This window comes from Canis lupus, chromosome 10 (genome assembly GCF_003254725.2).
Source record: "Canis lupus dingo isolate Sandy chromosome 10, ASM325472v2, whole genome shotgun sequence".
NCBI classification, from domain to species: domain Eukaryota; kingdom Metazoa; phylum Chordata; class Mammalia; order Carnivora; family Canidae; genus Canis; species Canis lupus.
The window spans coordinates 34,622,040-34,649,630 of record NC_064252.1 but is presented as its reverse complement, the minus strand read 5'-3'; the positions used below and the strand labels follow the sequence as shown (position 1 = coordinate 34,649,630).

At 48.4% G+C, this 27,591-nt stretch overlaps 1 protein-coding gene and 1 long non-coding RNA gene across 6 annotated transcripts in view; one reads left to right on the top strand and one right to left on the bottom strand.

Annotated features, from left to right (window-relative positions):
- Positions 1-607: 607 nt before the first annotated feature.
- LOC112669328 (uncharacterized) lies at positions 608-24,047 on the bottom strand. 4 transcript variants are annotated; one of them, XR_003142187.3, is made up of 5 exons: positions 23,683-24,047; positions 17,565-17,635; positions 5,770-5,956; positions 2,053-2,164; positions 608-871 (listed from the first exon to the last, which is right to left on the bottom strand). It is a non-coding gene; the product is annotated as an uncharacterized LOC112669328 (long non-coding RNA). The 4 variants fall into 4 exon arrangements; XR_003142176.3 differs by having other exon boundaries at positions 612-871; positions 5,844-5,956; positions 23,683-24,038; XR_003142181.3 differs by having other exon boundaries at positions 613-871; positions 5,864-5,956; positions 23,683-24,038.
- Positions 24,048-24,856: 809 nt separating this feature from the next.
- The window catches only part of CHST11 (carbohydrate sulfotransferase 11), a 259,849-nt gene continuing 257,114 nt past the window's right edge, over positions 24,857-27,591 (top strand). Inside the window, exon 1 of one of the 2 annotated variants that reach the window (XM_025462312.3) lies at positions 24,857-25,087. In XM_025462312.3, coding sequence (XP_025318097.3) covers positions 24,985-25,087 — 103 coding nt within the window. In that variant the 5' untranslated portion in view covers positions 24,857-24,984. Of the gene's footprint in view, positions 25,103-27,591 lie in introns of both variants that reach the window. The other variant, XM_025462306.3, reaches the window with a different exon arrangement.

Sequence of the window (27,591 nt, the reverse complement as noted above, 5' to 3'; positions counted from 1 at the left end):
TTCCTTAATGATAAGTAATGTTGAGCATCTCCTAAGTGCATATTTTGCCATCTGTATCATTTTCTTGGTTAAGTATTTGTTTAAATACTTGTCCATTAGGTAGTATTAGGTTTACCTTCTTATTGAGTTGTAAGCACTCTTTATATTCTAGATACAAGCCCTTTGTCAGTTCTGTGTTTTGCAAATATTTTCTGTCTAGCAGGGCTTATATTTTTATTTCATGGCTGTCTTTTGAAGAGCAAAAATTTTACATTCTGGTGAAGCCCAATTTGTTGAGGTTTTTTTTTTCTTTTTTGTGTTCTATTTAAGAAATCTTTGCTAAGCCTAAGGCCATTAGGGTTTTTTTCTAATGTTTTTGTCTAGAAATTTAATATACTTCAGGCTGGATTTTCATATCTGAAAACAAATGATCTGTCTTGGAGGAATTCTTTTGACATCTGTAGGAAAGATACCCCATCCATGGTTGACTCCAGGAAAGGTTTTGCCTCTCTTATAAAACAGAAAATATGGATATCGTCACAACATACTTTTTACTCCTCGAGATCTGATGTTATCACAAACTTGGTGATGAACTGAGGAGATGCCAGTTGAGGATACAAAAATAGTAAACTTTTTAAAACAAAGATGAATTTATTCAAGATTATTTAACTATCATATGACAATCTGAGGTGAAGAAGAAGGACTTCTTTCCTCTGGGAACTCCTAATCTTGAGATCCAGCTGCCGTGTAAGGAGGGCCCCTTGCTATTTGGAGACAGATTGAGAGAGAGAGAGAGAGAGAGAGAGAGAGAGAGACCCGGCCTTCCAGTCATCCCGCCTGGGGTGCCAGACACATCAGGGAAACCACTTTGGATGTTCCAGCCTCCATTTCCCTGAAACCACATGAGAGACGTCAAGTGACACCAGCAGAGATGACCTAGCTGGTCAGCCAACAGAATTGTGAGAGAAGTAAGTCAACCTTTGCCTCCCTCCCTGGCCCTGTGGCCCATCCCAGCCCCTTCCACGTTCAGTCAGACCCACCTTCATGGTGCTCAGAGCAGGGGGGCGGTGGTGGGTTAGAGGCGTGGACTCCTACTCCCCTCTGCACCCTGCCTTGGAATTAGTTTCACTGCACCCATCATAACTTTTGTGCCATTTCTCTAGAAAACCCTGGCTCCCAGGTGTTTTGTGAGTGAAAACCACCTGAGGCAGATTCCTGGGCCATGAAGCCGTGTGTCCTGCCTCAGTAGCTCTTGGCTGACTGAGGAGGGTGGGGGTGTTTGCGTGGGGATGCTTGTGACCTGAGACATGGGGGGACTGTGCTTGGGCAAACTCTGCCCTGGTCTCACAAGGCTCTCCTTTCTGGTCACAAGTTGATCTTGATGAGTCAAAGCATGAATGTGCATGAGAATGTGTGTGAGCGGATGTGTGTGGTGTGTCAGTCCATGGGGAACATGTGGGTGTGTGAGCCTGTGACTGTCAGCAAGTGAGCGATATGAGTATGTAAGTGTGAACACATGACCGTGCGGGTGTGAGTGTGTCAGTGTGGACCTAGCACTGTGCATGTGGGAAGGGGTGATCTTGGACCCGGGGTGGGCCGCAGAGGTGGGGCAGGCAGGGGAGGGGCATAGGTGCCCCGGGGGAGGGTGCTTCAGGCTGGGAGCGGCTGACTCGATGGCAGTGGCGGCCAGTGGTGCCCAGCAGCTACTTTGCTTTTCCTAGGAACACATGCACCTGTGCTTTGGGCTGAGCCCAGGAGCCTCATGTTATAAGAAGGTGTCCTGTGTGGAAAATGGGCAAAGAAAACCATCTGGCCTGGGAAGGCATCTGGGCTGGAGTGTGGCGGGTGGCTGAGCCCCCCAAGGTGCCCACAGCCCCTGCCAGCCTGTGGCCTGTGGCCACGCTCGTAACCTGCCTGGGCGCTGGGGGATCTCCTCTGGAGTAATACCATCCTGCCCCTCTTCTAGCAAACTCCTGGCACCTGAGCTGGGCATGAGACGTGCTGTGCTTTTCAGAAATCTCCACTGCCATTTGGAAAAGTCACAGACATAATAATAGTAGTAATAATACTTACTAGCATTTACTGAACATAGGTCTCTGTTCCAGACACCACGCTTTAAGTGCTTCTGGGGCCTTAGCTCATTGAATTTCAACCTGAGCGATCATAGACATCTGGAATACTGATCCTGAAATTAACATTTAAAGCAAAGGGTAAATATCCCTGCTTAAGACAAAACTTTTACATGAAAATATTGAGGAAAATGCACAAACCCTAAGTGTGCACTCGGATAAGTCAGCACAGGTGAGCACACCTGTGTAAATACCACCAGGTGAAGAAATAGAGCTTTCCCAGTTCCTGGGACACTCCTTGCGATCCTGCCCACCCACTGGCCCCTGCCCATTTCCCAAAGGGAATTTGCATCCTGCCCTCCAATGCCTGCATTAGGTTCGCCTGTTTATAAAGGATCTGCGAAGCAGATAGTAGGTTGTTTTTTGTGTGTCTGGTTTTTCTCCCTTGACATTGTGCTTTTGAGAATCAGCCATGTGGTTGCATGTGGCAGTGCTTCCCTCTTTCATTTTCTTTGCTGTAGACTGTTCCACATGCCACTGTGCCACATTTTATGTAGCCATTCTGCCGTTGACAGATTGTTTTATTTATTTTTTCTCATTTGGGCTGTTACAAAAAAATGCTTAGGTAGCTCTACTTTTTATTGTTTGGTTTAAGGAACTATTATATGTCCCTATTCCACTCACTGTCTAAAGTGCTAGATTCAAATCCCAGATGGACTATTTACCCCTCTGTCAACTTCAGGGAAATTCCTTAACCTCTTTGATGCTTGTTTTTCTTTGGTAGTAAAAAGAAGGCCGGTGTGATGTCAGTTTACTCATCTCTCAAGTAGGAATAAAGAAGATCTCCTAGCACCGCGGGGAAGGGTCAGATAAGGCCCTTCCTTGACTCCTCCGGGGATGGCTGTGAGAGCAGAGGAGGTAATTCCTCTGACAAGCTCCATGACACGCTCAGAACCCAACCAACAGGCCCCTGTCTGGGTATTCATATTGGTGAAAGGAAAAAAATAAATAAATAAATATTCCTGGAATATAAGACTGTAAACTAACTAAAATAGTTTTCTTATCAAGACTAACAGCTTGGTTGGGAAGACTCCCACACCTTGGCTAGCACCAAGCCAGAAGCTATTGTATCGTATTTTGTTTGCCCAACCCCAGGCAGCTCCCAGCTTTGCAAGACTCACTTCAAACCATCATCTCCAGCCCTATGCCCTATAACTATCCTCCCAGACATGTTCCCTCCAAGATATCCCTCAGGTGTTGTCGCAGTGATCTCTCCCTTACTGTAGCAAGTCCAGCTAACAGTTTGGCCTGGCCTATGGGCTTTTCTGGTCTTTCTTTTGAGGGTGTGTGTGTTAATACTTAACATTTTCCTATATTCTCCTCTTTCTCCTGCTGTGTCATCTCTCACTTGATCTTCCTAAGAGCCCCACAGAGAAGGCGTTACTTATCCCCATTTTACAGAGGAAGAAGCCGAGGCTCATGGAGAAAGTGAGTAACTTGCTCAAGGATGCACAGTTAGTAAGTAGAGTGTGTGAACTCAGTTCTGGCTGCCTCTGACTTCTGCTTGACTCTGTGCTTAGTGCTAAGCAGGAGGAAGATGTATTCGTGTTGCTTTCCCCGGAGTCAAGCTGGGCCACAGGGAATACAGGACAGAGGCCAATGCCTTTGCCTCTGACCTCCAGGCCTTCGCTTCTGAATTGACCTCCAGCATTGCCATCTGGTGCTGTTTAGAACAGGCTATAGTCCACACTGAACCGTCTGCTCATCCAGACTAACAGGTTGGCGGCGCAGGTTCTCTCTGTTTGGATTACACTGCGCTAAAAGCTATCATGTCCTATGATATTCGCCCAACCTCAAACGTGTGTGACTTTACGTTCATAATTCAACTGACAGTTGAAAGCCATGGATTCAAGTTTGGATATAGAACTTCTGGCTCTGGGGACCTTAGGAAAGTTAGCCCTTCCAAGCCTCATTTTTCTCTGGAGGTAATAATGCCTAACTTACCTTGGTTTCCTAGTCAATCGACAAGTATTTACTGAGCACCTGCCACAAGCCGGCATCATTTGAGAGTTAGCAGGGAGCTGCACAAAGATTGCCCTGTTCCCTTCTGTGGAAGGCACTCTTCCTGCGAATCGACCCTTCTTTCCTCCCCCACACTGCCACCCACATTTTTGCCTAGTGATTGCCTCCTTAACCTATCTAGACATGTCTGATGCCCTTTCCCCTGGGAAGCCTTCCTGGTCCCTGGCAGAGCACTGGCCACTGTTCAGTGAAATGCCAGGGAGCTCATGTCTCCCCATTACCCATAAGCCTCCGGATTTCCTGCACCACACCGCAGGGTGTGGCCCCCAGTAAAATCTCAGTACAGCTTAAACAGGTGGCCCAAGAAGCCCGTGGGATGGCCACTCAAGGCAAATCTGCTGAGTTATCAGCACTCCAAGAAACCAGAACTTATTCCAGGCAGTTTGCGGGTTATTTGGGAGGCTTACTTTGCCGGGGTTTTTTGGGAAGCTTCAAGAAAACATGTGTGAAGTGCCAGGCATCTGATAATAGCCAGGCATCTGATAATACATTGGCTGTTTACTACATATCCAGCTTAAAAAGTATTTTGTATATTATAACTCAATTGTTTCAGCAGTGCTGAGGGCAGGGCTGTCATTATCATTGACTTATAGATGAGGAAACCAAAGTACAGGGGGCTTGGTGAATTTGCCGAAGTCTACACTGCCACAGCCCATATGTAGTAGAACTGGGAAGGAGACGGTGACCTTGACCGCCACAGGTCACACTGCCCAGGGGGCTGGCACCCTGGAAACTCAGTGCAATCGTGTCCACAGGGCATGTTGGTACAAGCTACAGAGTCCGACTGATCTTTCTCTTCACCAGTTCACTGAGGGCCAGGTCGTGGCTTCCGGCTGTCAAATTGGAGCCAAGTACAGCTTCCTTTGGAGTCCAGGCTCTGTTCTCCTGTCTCTCTGGTTGAGGCCTTAGGGAACATGAATTCTTGCCTCCTTGTCTTGGCAGTGAACAACTCCCCAAAGACAGCAGCAGCTTGTCTGTGTGGGAAGGTTGGGCAATATTGATGACAATCAAATCGATAATTTCATTCATTTATGAATGAACAAATATTTATCGGGTGTCTACTCGGTGCCATTGTGGATGACTGGCTCTACCCAAGGCAGCTGGGGCCTTTGCCATGATGGAGCGTGTGTTGTGGTGTTGAGAAGAACAAACCAAAACCAAACAGAGCAAGTGAAAGGTGTTTTCAGGGAGTGACAAGTGCTTTGTAGAAAAACAACACAGTTGGGTGATTGATGGAGGCTGGCAGGAAATGCTGCTTTGCACAGGGCGGTCAGGGAAGGCCCCAGTGAGGAAGTGACAGCTGGACTGAGAGTGGCCATGCATACATCTGGAGGACAGCATCTGGGGGAAGCAACAGCAAGCCAAAGGCTCTAAGGCAGGAGCAAGGTTGGAATGCTCAAAAGGCATCGGAAAAGGCCTGGGTGGCCACACTGTGTTAAAGCAAGGTGGAGGAGATGAGGTCAAATAGCAGGCAGGGGCCCAATCCTATAGGTTTCATGGATCACATAGGGCAGGAGCCGCTGGCCACTGCCAGCCCCAATATCTGGTCAGGAACAGTCAAAGGACTAAGTTCTGCCAATGAGATGTTAGCAAAATTACCTTCCTTAAAAGGTAGCTAGTGTGTGCCCTTTGTTTCTACCTTTCCATGCCTCCTTCCACCCTGCTGCTTGGACCCCTGATGCAACGACCGGCAACCTCACTGCCATATTGTACCATGAAGAGGTAGATCACACCTAGGGATGGTGAAGTGATGATGTCAGGAGCTTGTATCCCTCAGTGTTGAGCAGAGTCCTGGTAGTTAAGCCTGGACAGCCTTCCTTCCTTCTCTGCATACAGGAGGAAGAAAAGAACAAAATAAAGTTCTCTTTTGTTTAAGCCACTTGTGTTTGGGGTGTCTCTTATTTTCAAGAACAAAAGCTGCCTTTGCTGTTAATAGCAACTGTAAAGATTATGGGGGACTCCTATGTTTTTGGCTTCAGTAACTGGGTATGTAGGTGTTGTCATTTAAGAAGATGGTAAAGTCTAGGGAAAACACATCAGCAAGGTTGGGTGCAATTCAAGAGTTCTCTTTTGTTTACATCCAAACTGAGATGCATATTATGCATCCAAGAGGAGCTACAGACAAACAAGCAGCTGCATATTTCAGTGTAAAGCTTACAGCTTGAGTGGGAGGCAGAGCTGAAGGGATAAATTTGGAAGCCATCATAATGGGGTTGTGACCTCTCCAGAGGCACTCAGAAAGTCCCCAGCAGCATTGTCTTCCAAGAAGGTAATGACTCTGCCTTCCCTGCTCTTTGTAAGCTTCACTTTATACTGTAGCTTCTTGGATAAGAATTGAATTTTGATAAATCAAATTCCATTATACATGCACTGGACAAACCCGCCATTTCAAAAAATCCTTTGCAAATTATTATTATTGGAAGGCCAAGCTTCTTTCTGTCACTTTTTCTTCTTTGACCTGTTTAGTTTGTCCAAATTTTGGTATTTTGGTTTTTCCTCAAGTATTTCCTTCTTGCATCTTCTTCCTTAAAGGAAGAAGGAAGAATTTAAGACTTTATTTTTAAAAAGAAAAGTAAAAGCAAGAGAGTTACAGGGGGATTCATATGACCTAAGAAACATGTAATTATAGCATTGGAAAAGAACTTTCTGGTCCAGATACCTGCCTGGAGTGGGTTCCATGTGAGAAATCACAGCACGTTAAGGCTGGCAAGGACTCCTGAGGTCTACGAGGCCAATGTTTCCCAGGTGCTGACTTATGGAATGGTACTGGGTTTCAGGGAATATTTTCCCAATTACAAAACTTTCAATGGTGAAGACATTTACTTTTGACTCACCCAGACAGAAAAGGACAAACACAAACTTTACTCTCCATGGTCAAGTCAAAACTGGGAGTTTTTAAAATTAATTATTTTATTTTATTTTATTTTATATTTGAAGACCTTATTTATTGGAGAGGAAACAAGAGTGGGAGAGGAGGAGGAGCAGAGGGAGAGATGAGCAGACTCCGTGCAGAGCACAGAGCACAACATGGGGCTCAATCCCATGACGCTGAGATCATGACCTGAGCTGAAATTAAGAGCGAGATGATTGACCAACTGAGCCACCTAGGTGCCCCAGGTATTTTTTTTTTTTTAAGATTTATTTATTTTAGAGAGAGAGCAAGAGCGAGTGAGTGAGCTGGTGGAAGGGCAGAGGGAGAGGGAGAGAGAATCTCAGACTCTGTTCTGAGCACGGAGCCTGACACAGGGCCCAGTTCCACGATTCTGAGATCATGACCCGGAGATCCTGACCTGAGCAAGACCAAGAGTCAGACACTCAACTGACTGAGCCACCCAGGCATCCCACTGCTGAGCCACCCAGGCATTCCGGTCCTCTACAAATTCTTATGTTGAAACTCTAATCCCCAGTGTAATGGTACTTGGAGATGGGTCTCTTGGGCAGTAATTTGTTCATGAGGATGGAGCTCCCATGATGGGATTAATACCCCTAAAAGAAGACACTGAAAGAGCTTGCTTCCCATCTCTGTTCTCTGCCATGCGTGGATACAGCAAGGAGGTGGCTGTCTACAGCCAGGAAGTAGGCTCATTCCTTCACGGTCAGCCTCCAGAACTGTGAGAAATAAATGGTTGCTGTATATGCTACCCAGGCAGTGGTATTTTTGCAATAGCAACCTAAATTAAGACAATATGCCTGGTGTGTATTTGTCTGTGCTGAGACATGGACACGCTCATAGGTAATCATGCAGTTCTACTGAGCAGTGATCAAGAACTCAGCTTGTCATTCCAACTCTCGTTTGACAGATAAGGAAACTGAGGCCACCAAACATAAACATATGTTAACTAAATATATATATTAACCAAACATAGATACATAGATATATATTTGGAAGAGATAGTGTTGGTGTTGAGAGGAGTTAGATGTTAGCATGGGGTGGGTGCTGAGCAGTTGCAGGAGCTGGGCAGATGTGGGGAGGTGGGCACCAGATTGCCAAGCAAGTGCCGAGTCATCTGCTGCTGAGTGGATGGGAGAGATGACAAATGAGACTGGTGGGGAAGGTGGCAGTTTCCAATAATAATACCATGGGCTTGAGTGCACCTAAGTGTACAAAGGAAATGGAATGAATGGTAAGAGGGGGAGAAATCAGAATGTGGTCTAATAAATAATTTATACAACCTCTTGAAGTGATGGGTCGCTCAACATTGAATGCTCAGTCTCCGATTCCTCCCCCCACCTGCTTCTGTGTTAGGACTTCAGCTGGGTGAATGGAGGAGAGCTCAGGTGACATGTGGAGGCATGCGGAAAGGGACCTGGGTCAGGGGACCCCACCAACTTCAAAGTTTCTTGACAGGGACTCATAGGGCTCATCATGTAATTATATTCATGGCTGTGGTTTCTTACAGTGAATGGCTACAAAGCAAAACCAGCTAAGGGTGAGGGCGCACGGTGCAAAGTCTAGAGGAAACCAGGCGCAGGTTTTAAGACCTTTCTCCCAGCATTCACACGGAGCTGCACTTAATTCATTAGCAACCGGTTGTGACAACACGTGTGAAATGCTATCAACAAAAACTGACTAAACCTGGGAGGCCAGAGACTTCACTGGGGCTCAGTCACGTAGGTACCTTTTGCCTGGCATGTCCCAAAAGCCCAGGCTTCCAGAGGAAGGCAGGTGTTCAGCATAAATCACGTTGGTTTGTACCAAGATATTGGGCATGGAGAGCCACTCTCGTCAGTTCTGGGAATGGTGAGAACCCTGCCCAAACTCAGGTTCCCAGAGGCCAGCCAAACTTGCACATAGTCCCAGGTTGGCTACATTAACTCTTTTCTGCAAGGAACCTTGGATCCCCTTGTGTCTTCTCCAGGCCTGGGGTAGTGATCACTGCATCACAATGGATTCTAGGTTCTGCTGGAGGCCATTTGCTTTCCAAAGTCCTGCAAATCCTGAGCTGGCCACGGGAAGCTAACGGTGGTGGGGCAGGCCATCTACCAGCCAGACACAGCCCTCCACCAGTGCTACCATCCTATGCCAGAGGTGGCCTCACTGGGGCTTCTTTCCGATCTCCCTCCTACTCCCCAGATTACTTATGGGAAAGTATGGCATGATGCTTCTCCCGCTTAATATCCTATATGCTCCTCAGGTCTGATCATTTGTTCATGGCTGGGTCCCAAGGCAGGAGGTGCAGGACCTTGGCATTTGAAATGCTTTCTCTGCCTTCTTCTCTTTTCTCCTTCCCACAGGCCACTGAGCTGGGAACAGGTGGCTTCCCATGTCTTCAGAGCCATAACATTGTACTCAGAATAAACTTGGGCATCTGGGCAGCCATGCCTGGCTGCTGTTAATGTGTTCATGAGAGCTAAAGAAATATAGAAAGTCCTTTTCTCTCTTGGCAAATGTTGGTTTCCAATGCTACCTCAAGATTCAAAGCTGATGAATTACTTTTTTGGCTCTAGGTGGGATCTGTCTTCTGTGGGGGGAGATAACTCACGGCCTCTGCTTGGCATGGATGGCTCAAAGGTGGGTGAAATTTAATGTCCATACATTTCGTGTCAGAAATTTCCATTTGTATGTTGCTTTGTGATATAAATGTGCTCCTATGAACATGTCACAGAAACAGAGGGATTGAGGTAAGCATATTCATGGTAGAGATTAAAAACCAAAGACTGAAAGAGGGTCAAGTAATGGTAGAGCTTGGACTCAAACTTATGTCTTTAGACCTCAATGACCAATAAACTTTTTACTATAGGATATTCATTATTAGCAATAAATCTTTACTGATTTTTGTATTCTCTGGACAGATGAAGATGTGGTTTAAAAAGAAATCTGTTCTTTGTCATCCAGTGGGATGGGGTGAATCATGGCTGAGTAATAACCCAAAGATACCCACATCTTAATCTATGGAACCTGTAGCTATGTGACCTTATATGGCAAAAGGAACTTTGCAGATGTGACTAAGTCAAGGATTCTGAGACAGGGAGAGGATTCCGATGATCTGGGTGGACCCTAGGTAATCACAAGGATCTTAATAAGAGGGAGGCAGGAGGGCTTCAGAGAGAGAGAGAGAGAGAATGAGAGATTGGAAGATGCTATGCTGGGGCCTTGAGAATGGAGGATGGAACCACCAGCTAAGGAATGCAGGTGGTCTCCAGAAGAAGCTAGGAAACACAAGGAAAGAGATTCTTCCAAGAGTTTTCAGAGGTGATACAGCCCTGCTAACAACCTTGACTTCAGCCCACTAAGATTGGATTTCTGACCTTCAGAGCTTTAAGTTGATAAATTCTTGTCATTTTAAACTACCATGTTTGTGTAATTTGTTGCAGAAGCAACAGGGAATGAGTATGTTCAGCATCCTTTCTCATAAAATAATCCATCTTGACCTCACGGGGAACCATCCTGCCCACTCCCTTGGTCCTTGTGCTGTGGGTGGGGCTGATCCAACTCCGGGCTCTGGGATAGAGCATGCTATTCAGGCCTGGCCAATGAGAATACCACATTCTCTGTCCCCGGTGTGGGACGGGCAGGGGACCACAGCTGGGCACATCGGAATGAAGCACTAGACTTGCTGCAGTGGCCAGGAAGGAGGCATGCATTTTCCACAGGGAATACAGAGCTGAAGCAGGTAAGTCTGGAGCAGCCGGCGCCACCTGAGAATGAAAACACAGAGTTCAGCAGAGTAGTGGGCTGGAAAAGGACATTGTCCTGAAGACATGGCTTGAACCCTTGAATACAGTCATGCCTGAAGCCGGCTCTGCTTCTTGAAGATTCCAATTACGGGCTCCAAGAAAAGCCCCCTCCCCACTTTAAAAAAATACTTTATTTATTTATTCATGAGACACAGAGAGAGAGGCAGAGACACAGGCAGAGGGAGAAGCAGGGTCCCTACGGGAAGCCCAGTGTGGGACTCGATTCTAGGACCTCGGGATCACAACCTGAGCTGAAGGCAGACGCTCAACCACACCCAGGTGCCCTGAAAAGGCCCTTTTTGTTTGTGCTAGTTGGGAGTCAGATTTCTGAGCCCAGATGTTCCTGACAGAGTTCCTGGTCTGGAGTTACCTGAGTGATATTTGATGCTGGATTCTGTTTCACGTTAACACTATTGAGCATTACCTCCTCTTGAGGCATGTTCTCATCCAAGTGGCACTGATTTTTTAATTAAAACCAAGGAGGGGATCCCTGGGTGGCTCAGTGGTTTAGCGCCTGTCTTCGGCCCAGGGCGTGATCCTGGAGTCCCGGGATCATGGACCCTGTTTCTCCCTCTGCCTGTGCCTCTCTCTCTCTCTGTGTCTCTCATGAATAAATAAAATCTTAAAAAAGAGAAAAAAAAAAAACAAGGAGAAAATAGTAGCCCTTTCATAGAACAGATCCTAACACTTGTCTGTTGGGATATTACTTTTCTGAGGCTTTAATCACATGTGGCTATTGAGACCCAGAAAAGGGGAATGACTTGCTTCCAGCCACAGGGTCAGCGGATGGCAGAGCTAGAATCAGAACTCCTGCCTCTGACCCCCCAGCTCCAGGGTTTCTCAGCCTCTCCAGAGAGCAAGCGAGCCCTATCCCTCCCACTGTCATGGCTCTGAAGTTCACACCCTGCCGTGTGCAATTAGTCTTGCTGCTCTCCCTTGCTGATCAGCATTCTCAATTTTTGTGTTTGGAGCCCTCCGTTTATCATGATCATAACAAGATTATTTAACATCTTGAATATTAACAATTTGACTCCACAGAATGAGACTTCGGTTCCAAGGTTATTGTTCTTTACCAGCACCCATCATTCGACCTGCTCTTTTTGACAAACATCCCTTTGTGGTCAAGACACGCACCCCCACCCCACAGAGGTCACATTTAAAAGGATCTCCATTTGAGTTCCTAATATTGGTGGCACTGGTCTGACGCATCTACCTACAGGAACCGAGGGCATTTCATGATCCTAGAGTCACCCCAGTGTCAGGACAGGAAGGAATCTTTTTTTTTTTTAAGATTTTATTTATTCACTCATGAGAGACATAGAGAGAGAGGCAGAGACACAGACAGAGGGAGAAGCAGCCCCCCCCCCCCCTCAGGGAGCCGCATGTGGGACTCGATCCCGGGACCGGGACCATGTCCTGAGCCAAAGGCAGATGCCCAACCGCTGGGCCACCCAGGCGTCCCAGGAAGGGATCTTAAAGCATACTGGTCCAATCTTTCTATTTGTTTTTTTTCAGTGATAATTTCTTTCTATAATTTAAAGATGTCCTTTTAAAATTAAGACTTTATTTTTTTAGAGCAGTTTAAGGTTCACGACAAAATTGAGGGGAAGGTGCAGAGATTTCCCATTATACCCCTGCCCCCACAGATGCGTAGCCTCCCTGTTATCAACATTCCCCAGCACAGTGGGACTTTTATGACAATCGATGAAGCTACACGCGCGACACATCATTATCACCCAAATCCATAGTTTACATTTGGGTTCACTCTTGGTGGTGTTCATCCTATAGGTTGGGACAAATGTTTAATGACATATATCCATCATTACGGTATCATTCAAGTATTTTCACTGCCCTCTGTGCTCTGCCTCTTCATCGCTTCCTCCTCACTAAGCCCTGGCAGCCACTGATCATTTTACTGCCTCCATAGTAGTTTCGCCTTTTCCAGAATGTCATGTCGTTGGAATTATACAGCATGTGGCCTTTTCAGATTGGCTTCTTTCACATAGAAATATGCATTATTCTTTGCATTTTCCAGTTGGAAAAAGGAGACTGGAAAGTCAAGTACGTGTCAATCAGAGTTCTCAGTTGAAGGCAACTACTCTGGAGTGTTCAGAAGGAGCTCAGTCCTGTTGACACCCTGATTTTGGACTATTGGACTCCAAAGCTGTGAGAGAATAAATTTGTTGTTTTAAGCCACCAAATGTGTGGTAATTCATTTTGGGTACCACAGAAAATAAATACTCTGTCATTTGGCACAGATCCAAGGTTCACATGGATGAATGTGGGACCATAAATTCTGTGAATTCACAGCTCCTCCAAAGAGCCAGACCTGTGTGGCTGTGCCCTTGGCACACAGCACTTATGTCTGATGGGCAAAGCCAAGGTCACTTGCTGCATCTTAGCTGCAAGGCATGCTGGGAACCAGCACATATTTTGGTTCCTCCCTGGAATGGGAAGGATTTGCAATGTAGAATGCTCAAAGATGCTGGGTGGCTGTAAATATGACAAGCATCCTCTCCACAGGGACTCACCCAAAGTCTACTTGGGTTGCTATAACAAACACTCTGTGGCTTAAATAACAGATACTTATTGTTCCGTGGTTCTGGAGACCAGAAGTCCAAGACTGAGATTCTGTGAGGGTTGATTTCTGGGAGGTCTTTCTCCTTGGCTTGTAGACAGCAGCCTTCTCAGGTGTCCTCAAAGGGCTTGTCCTCTGTGAGTGTGCCAGAGAGAGAGCTCTGGAGTCTCTTCCCTTCTTATCGGGACACCAGTCCTACTGGATTCAGGCTACATACTTATGATTTCATTGAACATTAATAACCCTTTTGTTTTAAAGATTTATTTATTTATTTGAGTGGGGAGAAGAGCAGAGGGAGAGAATCCCAAGCAGACTCCCTGCTGAGCATGGAGCCCAACACAGGGTTTGATCTCACGACCCTGAGATCATGCCCAAGCCAAAATTAAGAGTTGGACACTTAACCACCTGCCACCAGGCACCCAACCTTAATAACCCTTTTAAGGCCTCATGTCCAACAGTCATACTGGGCTTTACGTGTCTACCTACATATGAATTCGGAGGACACAATCCAATGCACAGCAGTGTTACATACGCAGTAGTTAGAGGTAGGCTGAACTTTGTGCACACATGTGGCTCCGAATCCATCTCTTAGCTCAACCCCTATCAGATTTGGGTGTGCTGGTCACAATGTATCTAGAAAAGCAAAGGTGACTGGCTTCTGCAACCTTTTTACCTTATTCATAAAGGTAAAGGTAAAGGGGAGGAAGGAAGGGGCCACACAACAGAAACCAGCTTTGACTTAGATGGAGAAAGACTTCATTGAAGGATTGATGGGTAACTCAGAGAAATGCTAAAAGTGCTGGGAGATAGCTAAAAAGTCAGCACGAAGAAGGGAGGTGGAATGCCACCATCCCAATACACAGTCAGTCCAAAGAGGCCACACTGCCACTGCCACAGGACTTTGTGGGGCTACCACTAATGCAGATTCTCTCCTGTTCCTGCTTTTCTGCATTAGCAGCTCCTGGCTCAACGTATGGTCATGGGTGCCTCTTATGGGCCAGACTTGATCTGTGCAGTCCTCCCAACAATTCTAAAAATATGTATTATCATTTTCATATTACAGATGAGGAAACTGAGACCCAAAGATGTTATGGGACTTGCCAATGGCAAATTTAGATCTGCCTGACTCCAAAGCCCACACTCCCAGTAACCACACTTCGTGCCTCAACCCTATTGCCAGATCCAAAAGGGTTCATTCCAATTGCTTCTACCAGCAATGTATGTATATCCCCTTCTCACTCCACCCAGCATCAGGGGTAAGGTATCATTTATCACAAAGCCTTGCTAATTTGTTGGAGTAAAAGAGTGTCTTCTTGCTTTGGTTTGCTTCTCTTTATCATTGAGGTTGAACATTTCTCCGTATTTTATTATCCACTTATATTTCCTTTTCCTATGTGAAAAATCCCATCCATGTTTTTTATTCATATGTCTACTGGGGTCGTGGTGGTATTATCTTAGTTGTCATATGAGCTCTTTACATATAGCAAAGAAATTTAGCTCTTTTTCCTTTCTCCCCCCGCCCCCATGAATATTTTCACCATATTTTTATTTTCTGTTTAAAAAAGTTCTTTCTTTGTTCATTTTCCTTTGACACACAGGAGCTTTGCACTTTAGGGTCAAACATTTAACAGTGATTTTTCAGGCTGCCTGCAGAACACAAGGGACTGTTTCAGGGGAAAACATCTCTAACCCTGAATACTTAGATAATTCCTCTTTTTCATGCCCTGCCACCTCACAATACTTTTGGGTCAGTAGGCTTATAGGAGTCCTTTCATCTCCAGAGAGAGGGTCATAGACAACTCTGAGAGGCATGGTTTTTCACTGTGCCCTAGGGCAAAAAAAAAAAAAAAAAAAGACAAAGGTGAATATTGTTTGCTCCAGTCATTGACACAGACTCATCTCATCCTCCCATCTGAACAACTATGTGCAGGGAGAGGAAATGCTAAAACCCTGGTTTAAAATTCATGGAAGGGGATCCCTGGGTGGCGCAGCGGTTTGGCGCCTGCCTTTGGCCCAGGGCGCGATCCTGGAGACCCGGGATCGAATCCCACATCGGGCTCCCGGTGCATGGAGCCTCCTTCTCCCTCTGCCTGTGTCTCTGCCTCTCTCTCTCTCTCTCTGTGACTATCATAAATAAAAAAAATTAAACAAAAAATAAATAAATAAATAAAATTCATGGAGGTTTGATTTGCAGGAAGGAAAGGCTCTGAAAGTGAGCATGTCTGAGTGCATAGGCCAAGTGACGGCCTGAAAACCTCTCCTTTATCTCCTTATTGCCACCCCCACCTTGACCTGTGTCCCCAAGCTCCTTTGATCTTGGTAAGGCATGCTCTAGATAGGAAGTCTAGAGGAGGCCCTGCTAGATGTCTGTAGAACATACAGACATGGTTGATACTCTGAAGCATGAGTCTTGGAGCCATATAATGTGGCACTTCTGAGCTGTGCAAACGTAAGCAAGTCCTGTAATTTACCTGAGGCTCAGTTTTGTCATCTGAGTAATGGGATACTTGTGCCAGCCTTGCGTAATTGATGTGAGGATTGGGGTGGTGCATGTCAAGTGCTTAGCAGAGTCTGGCATGCAGTAGGTATGCAACGGAAGCCCTTTCTAATGCATTAGGAAATTATTTGGCAAGAACTTGCTGGCCATCTGCTGTGTGCCTAGCATTACATTAGGTCAGTGGCTTCAGGTCCCCCAAATCAACCTTCACGAGTTTACGAGGTGTGGCCCAGGAGCCAGGGTACGGCTCACTCAATGACTCTGCAGCCATGCAACAGTGAAGAAGTGCTGAATTATAGTGGAAGGGCTTTGTATCCTACAAGTGAGAAGATACCTCCGTAGGCCGAGGTTTTAGGGAAAATTTCATAGAAGAAGTAGGGGCATGAATTGGGTTTTGATGATTTAAGAAACATTCTCCTTTTATTAGGACATTTTTTCCCTCTGAAAATGAAAATAGCTGTATGCTTTTCCTTTTAAAAAATAATATATACTCTTTAAAATGACTTAGATGATGCAGTAACTTGATTTAAAAAATCTTAACATCCAGGAATACCTACCATTAATACTGTATTAAATGTATATATTTGTATATAAATATAATTTGACTTGCTTACGTATTTATACAAAAGTAAGAACATATATACATACTAGGTTGTAATATCTTTAACTGATTCAGTCATTTCCTTTGTAGTTGTATTCCATTGTATGGAGGTCTTAGACTTTTTTAGACCAAACCCTAATTGCTAGACAGGTGATTTTGGCATAGCTAAGTACGTGACTATTCAAATTCCTTGAATCAATAACTTAGTGATTTTAGTCAAATTATTGTTGGCTCATTTTCCAGAAATGTTGTAAAAGTTGTATTGACTTATATTCATTTCTGCCACCAGTACCTAAGGGTTCTCTTTTCCTCACACCATTCCCAGCACTGGTCTTGCCAATATTTTATAGTTTCTTCCAGGCTGCAGGTAAAAATTAAATCACTCATTTAATATGTATTTCTAGACTGCCCTCAAAGACCACAGGATTGAGAGATGTTTAATACACAGTTCCTGCAAATTGTAGGGAGGGCGGTTATAATTAGTCTTTCTTAGATTATCCAGTCAGGTCCTTAGTAAATGAAACAAAATGGGCCCATTGAGGGTTTATGGTCATGTTTGTCAGTAGACCAAGGAGATGGCTGCTTTTGCCTCTGTGCATTTGTGAAGTGATACAGAGGATGGGATAACAGTACAGAACATCCCAAGGGATTTTCTGGGGGAAAAGATGAAATCTTTTCTGGTCTCATTTCTATAACATCCTTGGAATCTTATCTATTATTAATGTCTTGAGGACTACAGCATGCCCATGGGGATTATATCCTGATGTGGCATACTTTAACTGCACAACATGGGATAAAATAATATTATATAAAAATGGTGCTGGAACAACTAGACATCTGTATTTATTTTTTTTTTTTTTAAATTTTTTTTTTATTTATTTATGATAGTCACACAGAGAGAGAGAGAGAGAGGCAGAGACATAGGCAGAGGGAGAAGCAGGCTCCATGCACTGGGAGCCCGACGTGGGATTCGATCCCGGGTCTCCAGGATCGCGCCCTGGGCCAAAGGCAGGCGCCAAACCGCTGCGCCACCCAGGGATCCCGACATCTGTATTTAAAAAAAAGAACCTCCATGCTTACCTTACACCAGATACCAAATTTCACTCAACATAGTCAAGTACTTCAATGTAAGTGCTAAAACTGTGATGTTTCTACAAGAAAACACAGGAGAAAATCTTTGTGGCACTGAGTTAGGCCACGATTTCTTTAACAGAACAGAAAAACATGAGCCATCAAAGAAACACTTACTGAAATGGACTTTGGTTTTGAAATCTTTTGCTCTTCCAAAGGCACAGTTAAGGAAACAAAATAGAAAGCAGACATAGGCAAAACATATATCTGAAACTGGGCTTGTTCCCAGAAAATATGAAGAATTTAGTAATATCACAACGGATCATAAGAAAAGAAATAATGGTGAAAAATGGGCAAATGATTTGAACAAACTGCACAACAGAAGATTTTTGGATGATTAAGAAGCACATGAAAAGGGCAGCCTAGGTGGCTCAGCGGTTTAGCGCCGCCTTCAGCCCAGGGTGTGATCTTGGAGACTTGGGATCGAGTCCCAAGTCAGGCTCCCTTGTGGAGCCTGCTTCTCCCTTTGCCTATGTCCCTGCCTCTCAATATCTCTCTGTGTCTCTCATGAATAAATAAATAAATATTAAAAAAAAAAACTCATGAAAAGATGCTCAGTGTCACTGGTCATCACGGACATGCAGTTGAGATGAAAGTGACAGATCATTAAACACTCAGGCTAAGAGTAAAAAGGCTGACAACACTAAGTATTGAAAAGGATATGAGTCTCCTTCTCTATTGGTAGCAATGCAATAGGGTCCAACAGTGACTTTGGGGGAGAGGTAGGCCATGCCCTTTATATAAAGTGTCCTAGGTATTTGCCCAAGATTAACGAAAATATTTGTTTATGGAAAGACTTGCATGCAAATGTCCTCTGCAGTGCTATTCATATTAGCTAGAAACTGGAAGCCGTGCAAATGTCTGCCAACTGATGGATGGATGAACAGATTGTGTAAATCCACATGGTGGAATACTGCTCAGCAATAAAGAAGGAATTACATAGGAAGGTGGGTGAATTTCAAAATAAGTTTGTTAGTGGAAGAAGCTAACCGTGGCAGGCTACAAGGGAGCATGATTCCATTTACATAGAATTGTAGAAAAGGCGGGGGTGCCTGGCAGGGGGGGGGGGTTCAGTCAGTTATGCATCTCTCTCTTAAGTTCAGGTCTTTATCTCAGGGTTGTGAGTTCAAGCCCTATGTCAGGCTCCACCCTGGGAGTGGGGCCTACTTAAAAAAAAAAAAAAATATATATATATATATATATATATATTATACTTAAAAAATATATATATAGAATAGGCAAAACCATGGTGAAAGAAAGATAGTCAATGGCTACCTGGAGCCAGGGTCTGGGCAGGAGATGGACAGCAGGGGAGTAAGAGGGAACTGTCTGGACAGTGGAAATAGTCTGTATCTTGATTGCAGTCATGGAGGTTATGTACCGTTTACTATTGTCTAAACTCAGGGTGCCTAGGTGGTTCGGTTGGTTAAGCATCTGCATTTGGCTCAGGTCATGATCTTGGGGTCCTGGGATTGAGCCCTGCATCGGGCTCCTCACTCAACAGGGAGCCTTCTTCTCCCTCTCCCTCTGCCCCTTCTCGTTTGAACTCTCTCTTGCTCACTCTCAAGTGAATAAATAAAATCTTTAAAAAAAAATCCACAATTGCCTAAACTCAGCAAACTGTACACCTAGAGTCAATAGGTTTTATTTATGTATTAAAGCTGAGAGGAAAAAAAAATCGGAAAAAAATTGAACTTTCTCCGCTCCCTTCTTATGTATTTTCTGCCTTGGTAGGATTTCTATTTTGAATTCCATGTGGGAGTGAGAAATTTTAAGGTTTTCAGTTAGAGGTTCTTGGTGTCTTCATCTGGCCATGGCGCCAAAGCTTTGGAGGCGCTTTGGGTCCTGTGTTGGGGACACTGGTCACCGCCAAGGCATCTCCTGTTCTTGTCCTCCCAGAGCAGCAGCTCTGTAACTTTCAGGCCATGCTTGAGGCCCTGGTCGGAGTCTCTGGTAACACGGGGGCCATGGTTCCAGGTTCCTGCCTCCCCTGGTAACTACAGGACACAGGGTGGGAGGGCACTCACCCCTCCCTGCAGAAATCTCCACCAAAGCACCCCCTTTTCTCCCTGGCATTCTCTCTCCCATCATTTTATGTGCTTTTCCAAGAAAGTCTTTATCTAATCCCTCAGGCAGGTGGAAAAATCTGCTGGAGAGGGAGGGGTCGTGGAGAAGTCAAAGATACAGGAGAACAAATACAAATGAATATTTCAACAAATTACTAGGCCGTGGATGTCAGTGTACGCATAAGAGATGCCAATGTCATGACTGAAGAGCAGTGAGAGGCCGGCGAAGGGGGGGGGGTGGAGGCCGGTGGCTGGAAAGATGATTCTCAGGGGCATGCGGAGAGGCTGGCAGGGGTGACAAGGGAGATGACCAGTGAGGGCACCTGACAGCCAGAGTGCCATGTCATCTCTCTGGCATCCTGCCCATTGAGGCAGCTGCATCTGTAGGGCACACAGGTCCCTGTGGTCTACCCTCAGCCTGACTGGCAGTAAAGGTAGGAGATGAGAGGGGACTCTGGAGCCGCTGCTGCTGCCTGCTGGCTTTGTGACCTCGAATCTGCCAACACCACTGTGTGACCCTGGGCATAGTAGGTCCCCTTTCTCTGCCTCAGTTTCCTCCTCTATAACACAAGTTTAGTAGTGGCCCGCCCCTACCTGGAAGCTGGTGGTGAGGGGAAGCACATCAAAAGCCTAGAACATGGCCCAGCTGGAGGGAGCCCTGCAAAGAGCTGCAGCGCCCACTGTTATGGCACCTGAGTCAGGTGTGGGGCTGGGCAGAGGGAGCAAGGTCACCTGACTGCAGGGTGAGAGCTTCCTTCTGGGTGGTCTGGAGGGGCCTTTGGGAGGCAGCCAGGGCCCACTGTGGGGGGAGCAGCCCCGGGAGCTGATGTCCGTGCTGTGTGTACACGGGCAGAGGGGGTGAGGCCAGGCAGGGGGCTCCTGGAGTGAGGTCGAGCCCTGGGGTCCAACAGCCATCTCTCCTCCTGAAGGCAAGAGAGGAGCCTCCGGGGCCTACCCCGGGCAGAGGGGCAAAAGTAGCATCAGAACACGAACAGAATAACAGTGGATGCTTCTTTCTTTCTTCCTTCTTCACCTCCCTCATCATCTTCCTTCCTCTTTCCTTTTGTCCTTCTTGGTCTCTTCCCCTCCTCCCATCCCCTTCTCCTCTTTCTTCCCCACCTTGTTCTAAAAAGCCTGCGAGGACGCCTCTGGTCTCAGAGCTATGTCATGAGTCACCCACTTGTGTGCTTGCGGTTTACCTACCAGTAGAAAGTCTGTACCTAAGATCACCACATGCTCTAGGCAAATGGTTTCTGATTCCACTCCACAAATATTTACTGTGCTCTGGTTAACTGAGAGTACTTTGTGTTGTAGATGCCGGAGAGATGCAAATGGGCAAGGCCAGTCCTCGGAGGAGCTGGGGCCCCTGGTTGATGTTGGCAGAAGACAAGCCCCCCTTTCCCAAGGATGCTAAAGAGCTCTCTGTCTCCCAGTGCCCTGGGCCCACTCCCCGCTCCAAACAAAGGCAGAAAGGGGCACGGCTGCCAGTCCTGTCAGATCTCGGCAAGACTGTGCATTGAAGGCACAGTCAACGGGAAGGAGGTAGAGCCTGGTCTTTAGGGATTGGGGGGCTTGCGAAATATCTGTGGGTTCATTGCTGATGACACACGCAAGTGACAATTCTTATTTCACATCTCTTTCTTCCTTGCCTGTGAGTTTTCCAAGATCATCCATATAAATAGAACTTTCTTCTCAATGTGTTTTTCAGGACCACACCAGGCTTTCACGTGTTTTATTTGCATGTTGTTTAATTTGGAGAGAAAGTTTCAAGCCTCCCAATGAGGCAAGGTTTAGCCAGGTCCCAGGAAGAGCACAGTGCTGGTTTGCCGGAGCTCTCAGGGTTCAAGGGAATTAGAAAAATAAGGGAAAATAAAATCTGAAGGGAACTGGGGGTTGCAGCTGGGAAGACTGCTCCCCAAGTGCTTTAGGCTCAGACTTCCTGGCCTCAGTGTGACATGGAACTGTCTGTGAGTAGCTCTGATGGATAAATGTTGAACAGCAGGGACATGTGCTTCTTCCGGGCTGGATCACTGAATTGTTCAAGTGAGACCTCCCACAGACTTCTTCTCCTCAGGCATGGCAACCATCATCGTCCTCAGCTGCTTCAGCCTCATCCTTGAAAAATGCCACATGGACAGCCCCTCTGCTGGCCCACCACAGATGCAGTGGAGTGAGATGTGAGCCCTGGTGGTTGTAAGCCACTGAAATTGTGGCTTGTTTGTTACTGCAAACCAAGCATAACTTGGACTGTCCTGACTGATACATTGGGGAAAACAAAAACTCTGATCTGAAAGGCAGTCCCTTCTTCTCCTCTCTTCAAAGTTCAAAATACCAAATCTTCTCCCTTCTCCTCAGTCTTATTAGTCAACGCTGTGCTTTATCTGGTCAATATTTATCATGTAGCACGAGTAAAAGAGGTGAAAAAGTTTTGTTAGAACAGAAGCGTACAGAAAGCAATGAGTCCATTTGAGATTGGGAAGTTATCGTGTGATGAGAGAGATAACAAATGGAACCTTTTCCCTCACCCCTGATGTGGGTAGAACAACAGAATCACAGTCCATTACCGGTGACCATTATGCTAGACTTTAGAGGTGATCTAACTTAACTTTGTAGCCCAAGAAGGCATTACTTCTCCATCTCTGACTTATCTGTACCTACCCAGTGCCAGTCATGAGGCTGAGCACTAGAGAGATAGAGGGGAATAAAACCCCACCTAGTGGGTACATGATCCAAGAGGGGTTTGGATCTAGTACTCAGAGCACTGAGGAGGAAAGAAGCTACTTCAGGTGAGAAATCAGGGAAGCTTCTTGGAAGAGGTGGTAGTTTACCAACAAGAGCCTTACCCCTCACTGTATGTTTGGGCCAATTCCTGACTGATTGTGGGAATATAAAAAATAGATGTTGGGCATGGCTCACCACCTTCTCTACCATGTGGCCCAACCCATCAAGATCCACCAGAGATTACACTTCTGAGCTCTTCCTCGTCCTGTGGCTTCTCAGACCGCCTTATGCATGTCCAGGCTTTTGTCTAGGTATAGTGTGGTCTCTGCCCTGGGAGGTGAGAGACCAGCTGGGTGACACTCGTCTGCTCTGTAAAACCAGGAATTAAAATGAGAGCCTGACATTCTAGGCAAAGCGCTGCAAGTGCTCATCTAACCATACTCCCTGCAAAGAATCCCTGCCTTGGTTGGGGCAGGTGGCCATGTGTTCAACTCCCATCCCAATCTCCTGTGGGGAGAATCACTGATGAATGACTGTGTTCTGGGGCTTGTTCAGCTCTGCAGCCTTTAGCAAGTAACTCATTCACAAGTGAGTACAAATTAATACAGTACATACCAGTTACACACATATTGTGCTGTGATCAGTTGTCTTCTGTAATCAAAGGCGAGGCTGATAACATTTTACTTTCCCTACCTTGCAATTCTGGAGGAAAACTTTGGGGGAAGGGAACTGAGGTGGTAGGAGGCGGGTTTTGCTGCATGAGTGTGTCTGCAAGTTGTGTCTGATGGACTGGGAAGAGGGTAAGTCCCTTTACATTCAGATACATTAAGTATTTGCCAAATGCCTATTATGCGAGAGGCATTGAAAGACATATTCTCTTATTTCATTACGGGTCAATAGTAGTAACAGTTTGATGACACAAAAGTCAGTCTTTACAATAACATCACCCCTCCCACAAATATCATTGTTGGAATTTAAATACTCCTTTTGCTTAAAAACTCGATGTAGACTTACGAGGAAAATAAAAAGACATAGCAGCCCCCTTTATTTTGCTTACAGAAACCGTAAAGGGCAGGAGACCAAGATCTTCAGCGCCGAGCGTAGGTAAGCGGCCTGCGGTAGCCGACTTTCCAAAGTGAGAACAGGGGAGGGGAGCTGGAGATCTTCGCACCCTTCGCCTGCATCCACTTTACTGACTGTTGAACAATTTAAATGCCCGGGATTGGAAATTTTAAATTACTTCCCACAATCCGAGGAAGCAACGCCGTCTTTCCGTTTACCTGCCAGTGCTAAGGCCGGCTGGGGTTTTTCCATCAGTCGTTTGCAGTCCTGAGGGTGCTGACTTCGCGGGGGCAACCCCCCCCCCCCCGGGGGCTCCAGGGCACTTGGGAGGATTTGGAGGGAGCTCTCTCCACCCTTTGGGAAGGCAGAGTCTTAAAATCCGCGAGCAAGCCCCTTGGGCCTGGTGGACGGAGAGAGGGCGCAAATCCCCGGGAACGCCGGGCGTGCGCCTGACCCCGGGGGCAGCGGAGTTTCCCTAACCCCGACCCCAAGTCCGCCGTTTTTAACTCCTCTCTTAAAACAGCGCTCGAGGCAGCCTGTGGTTCGGAAGGAAAAACGAAAGCGCCGGTACCGAGCGTCGGCTCGCGGGCCCTCGCGCCCCGGGGGCTCGGGCGACCTCTCGGCCCCGCCCCCGCCCCCGCGCCCGCGCCCGCGCCCCGAGGTTTTAAACGATCGCGCCCCCCCCGCCCCCCCGCCCTGGGCACCCGGTCGGCGCGCCCGGTCGCGTCCCTCCGCAGACGCCGGCGGGAGTGGGTGGCAGCACCGAGGCGATTCTATTCGCATTTTTTTTCCCTCCGGGTTTTGTCATGGAAACGCTGACACAACCTCCAGACGGCGGCCGAGCGCGGCCGGGGACTGAGGGCTTTTGGGACCCTGCGGGAGCGCGGCGCACACTCCGCTCTCCCCGGGAACCCGCTGGGCGCGACCAACTCCCGGGCAGGGGCGGGGGGAGCGCGACGCTCCGCCCCGGCGCTCCGGCCCCTCCTCCCCCCGGCTCGCCGCCCGCTCCCTCCCCTCGCCGGGGCTGCGAGGCGCATTCGGTAGAGCCCGGCCCGGAACGCGTAGGTCCTCGGAGCGCAATGAAGTAGGCTCCGAGCGGAGGGAGGGGCTCGTCCCACAGCCACAGCGGCCAGCGCGGCGGCCGCACCACCCGCGCTCGCACCGCAGCCGCCCGGCCCGCGAGGAGGCAGCGCGGCGGCCGCCGGCTCGAGCGGAGGCGGCGGCGGCGGGGAGGCGGGGAGGCGGGGAGGCGGAGAGGAGCCGCAGCCGGAGCAGCGGGCGCGCGCAGCCGGCGGGGCCACGCATCTCGGCACTTCCAGAGCAACTCCCGCGCCTTCCAGACCCCTGCCCGGGGCGGCGGGCCCCGAGAGCCGCCGCGGAGCCCGCCCGCTCGTCCCCCGCCCGAGCCCTGCCCGGCCCTGCCCGGCGCCTCCCGCGCTCCGCTCCGCGCGGCAGGGTCCCGGCTCCTGCGCCCCGGCGCGCCTCCCGGACAGCCCGGTCCCCGTAGCCAGGACAAAGCCATGAAGCCGGCGCTGCTGGAAGTGATGAGGATGAACAGAATTTGCCGGATGGTGCTGGCCACTTGCTTGGGATCCTTTATCCTGGTCATCTTCTATTTCCAAAGTATGTTGCACCCAGGTAGGGGGCGCGTTAGCGTGGTTTTGTTGGATTTTTTTTTTTTTTTTTTTTTCCTCTCTCGCGCTCTCCCTCGGCCGCTCGCTGGCGCCGGGTCTCTGCCTTTTCCAACCTTACCTCTTCCCCAGCCACCTCGGGGCTCCTTGCTGCCCAGTCTGCCCGGAGTCGGGATGGAGAGGAGGAAGGAAGACGTGCTCACCTTCCCCTTCTTCCTCCCGGCTCCAGGGTGGAGGATGGGAGCAGGAGGGGCGGTAGTTGGTGGGTTTTTTGTTTTTTTTTTTCCCCCCCTCTCTCTCTCCCTTTTTTCTTTGTGTCTCTTGTCTGTCTGTCTGCGAGGTAGCAGAGCAAGGTAGAGAGGTCGTGTGCAGCTCCTGGTGGTGGGAGGCGGGTTTGAACAGAACGCAACTCCCCGCTGGTGCCGCGATCTGGGGATGAAAGCGACGCCGGGAGCGGCCGCCCTGCGCCCCGGCTCGCTGCCTTCTCCTGGGGGGGCGGGGGGGAGGGCGCGGGGGCGAAGGCTGTGCCCCCGCCGAGGTCGCCAGTCCCTGCTGCGAGCTGGGGAGCCCGAGGCTTGACTCCCACGTGTCCTGGGCTCGGCGCCGCGCAGAGGTGCGGGGAGAGGCGGGGTGCCCGGCGCTGCCCCTCCGCCCGGCTGGGGAAGAGGCCGGGCGCCCGGTGTTTGCCCCCCGGGTCCGGCTCCACGTCGACCTTGCGGCGGGTGCCCTGGGGCCTGCGTCCCCCTGCGCCCCCTCCCCCGCGGCTCTTCCGACCCTGCGCGGGTCACGGCCCCTGCCCCCGCCTTGGCCGCGGCAGTTTTGGAGGAAACTTTGGCCCGGCCCGGGGCTGACGGTCAGGTTGCCTCCCCCACTCCTGGCGTCCGAGCATCCGAAGCCCCCGGAGGGCTCGGGGCCTGTGACAGTGGGCCTCCCTCACCGTCCCCCCCACCCCGCCCCCAGTCCTCGAAAGCTTAGACCAGTTCCACGTCTGAAATCTGGACGAGGGGAGGATGGAGGCTCGCCCCTTCCAAGGGGCGCTAAGGAAAGTTTGGGACCCGAGGAGGTAAGGGGCGCCTTGGAGCGCGGCGACCGGGGGTTCCAGCTCCGCCCGCAAGCCCAACAGGTAAAAACCACCCAAGGAGGCCCCGGCTCGGCTCGGCTCGGCTGGTGGCTCATCTCCCCGGGGAGCCGTGGTGTCCCCGCCCCGCCTCACCCCGGCAGGCCCCTCTGGGCCACATTGGCTTCGAAATCCTTTTTTTTTTTTCTACGCCTCCGAGTTGCCTTTCTCAGTAGAGCCACAGCAATAATTTGCTTTTATAATTGCAAGGAGGGAACTGGAAGCACGTTTCCTTCCAGGGAAATGGGGTTGTTTGTTTGTTTTGTTTTTTGTTTTTACCCCCCTTCTCCTTTCAGTGTGTATCTAACACTTTGGGCAGAGGCAGCCTTGAATTCTTCCAGCCTGCGTTTGGGTGGGTGGCAGAGGACTGAAGCTGTTCTTTCCATCAATCAGGCAGGGCTGCGGGGTGAGCTTCCTTGACAGCCGGGCACTCACCGGCTGGAGCAGTTGTTAAGGCGGCCACCTTGCCAAGGATATGTTCTGACGCTACCACACGGAACCTCAGGACATCCGAGCCAGACTTGTAAAAGATGGCTTTTGTTTGCAACGGGATATTTTTAGTTTCATGTCAGCAAACTGCAGCCCTGTTTGTCTCCTCACCCAAACCGGTGGTTGGGAAACTTCTAAGGGATTTAAAAATGGACCTCATCACTTAGGTTCTGGGCCGTGGGCAGTGGTTGCAGCATCCAAGGCCAGACAGACAGAAGCATCCTGGAGGCCAGGCCAGACTCCACCCCAGAGACTGGGGGACTGGGTGGTGTGCGAGTACACTTAGGCTCAACCAGTTTAAACAAAGGGCCGAAGGATTTGGTCTAGACTGTAGACATGTGTTTAGGTCACTTAAAATTTTGCCTGGGGGATCCCTGGGTGGCGCAGTGGTTTGGCGCCTGCCTTTGGCCCAGGGCACGATCCTGGAGACCCGGGATCGAATCCCACGTCGGGCTCCCGGTGCATGGAGCCTGCTTCTCCCTCTGCCTGTGTCTCTGCCTCTCTCTCTCTGTGTGACTATCATAAATAAATAAAAATTTAAAAAAAAATTTTTTTGCCTGGATGGAACATGCCAGGTAGTACTCTGCAGAAACGCCTACCTAGAACAGGGATGGTTATTAGACTCTGTTGGGAATGCACTTTAACTTCTCTGTACCTGTTAATTGTCTGGGGAGATACTAACTAATACCACCGCTCTCTGTGCTTTTCAGGCAGCTTGGGCTTTGCTTTTCTTGTCCAAGAATTAGGAAGGAACTTTCTAACCAGAGACATGAGGAAGAAACTTCCAACTTGTAATTGGCACTTTGCTAAAATTTCCAGCCCTCGTTTACAACGTTGACTTGAAAGTGGCACCGGACTTTTCAGACTAGCCTTTGGGAATCAGGGACAGA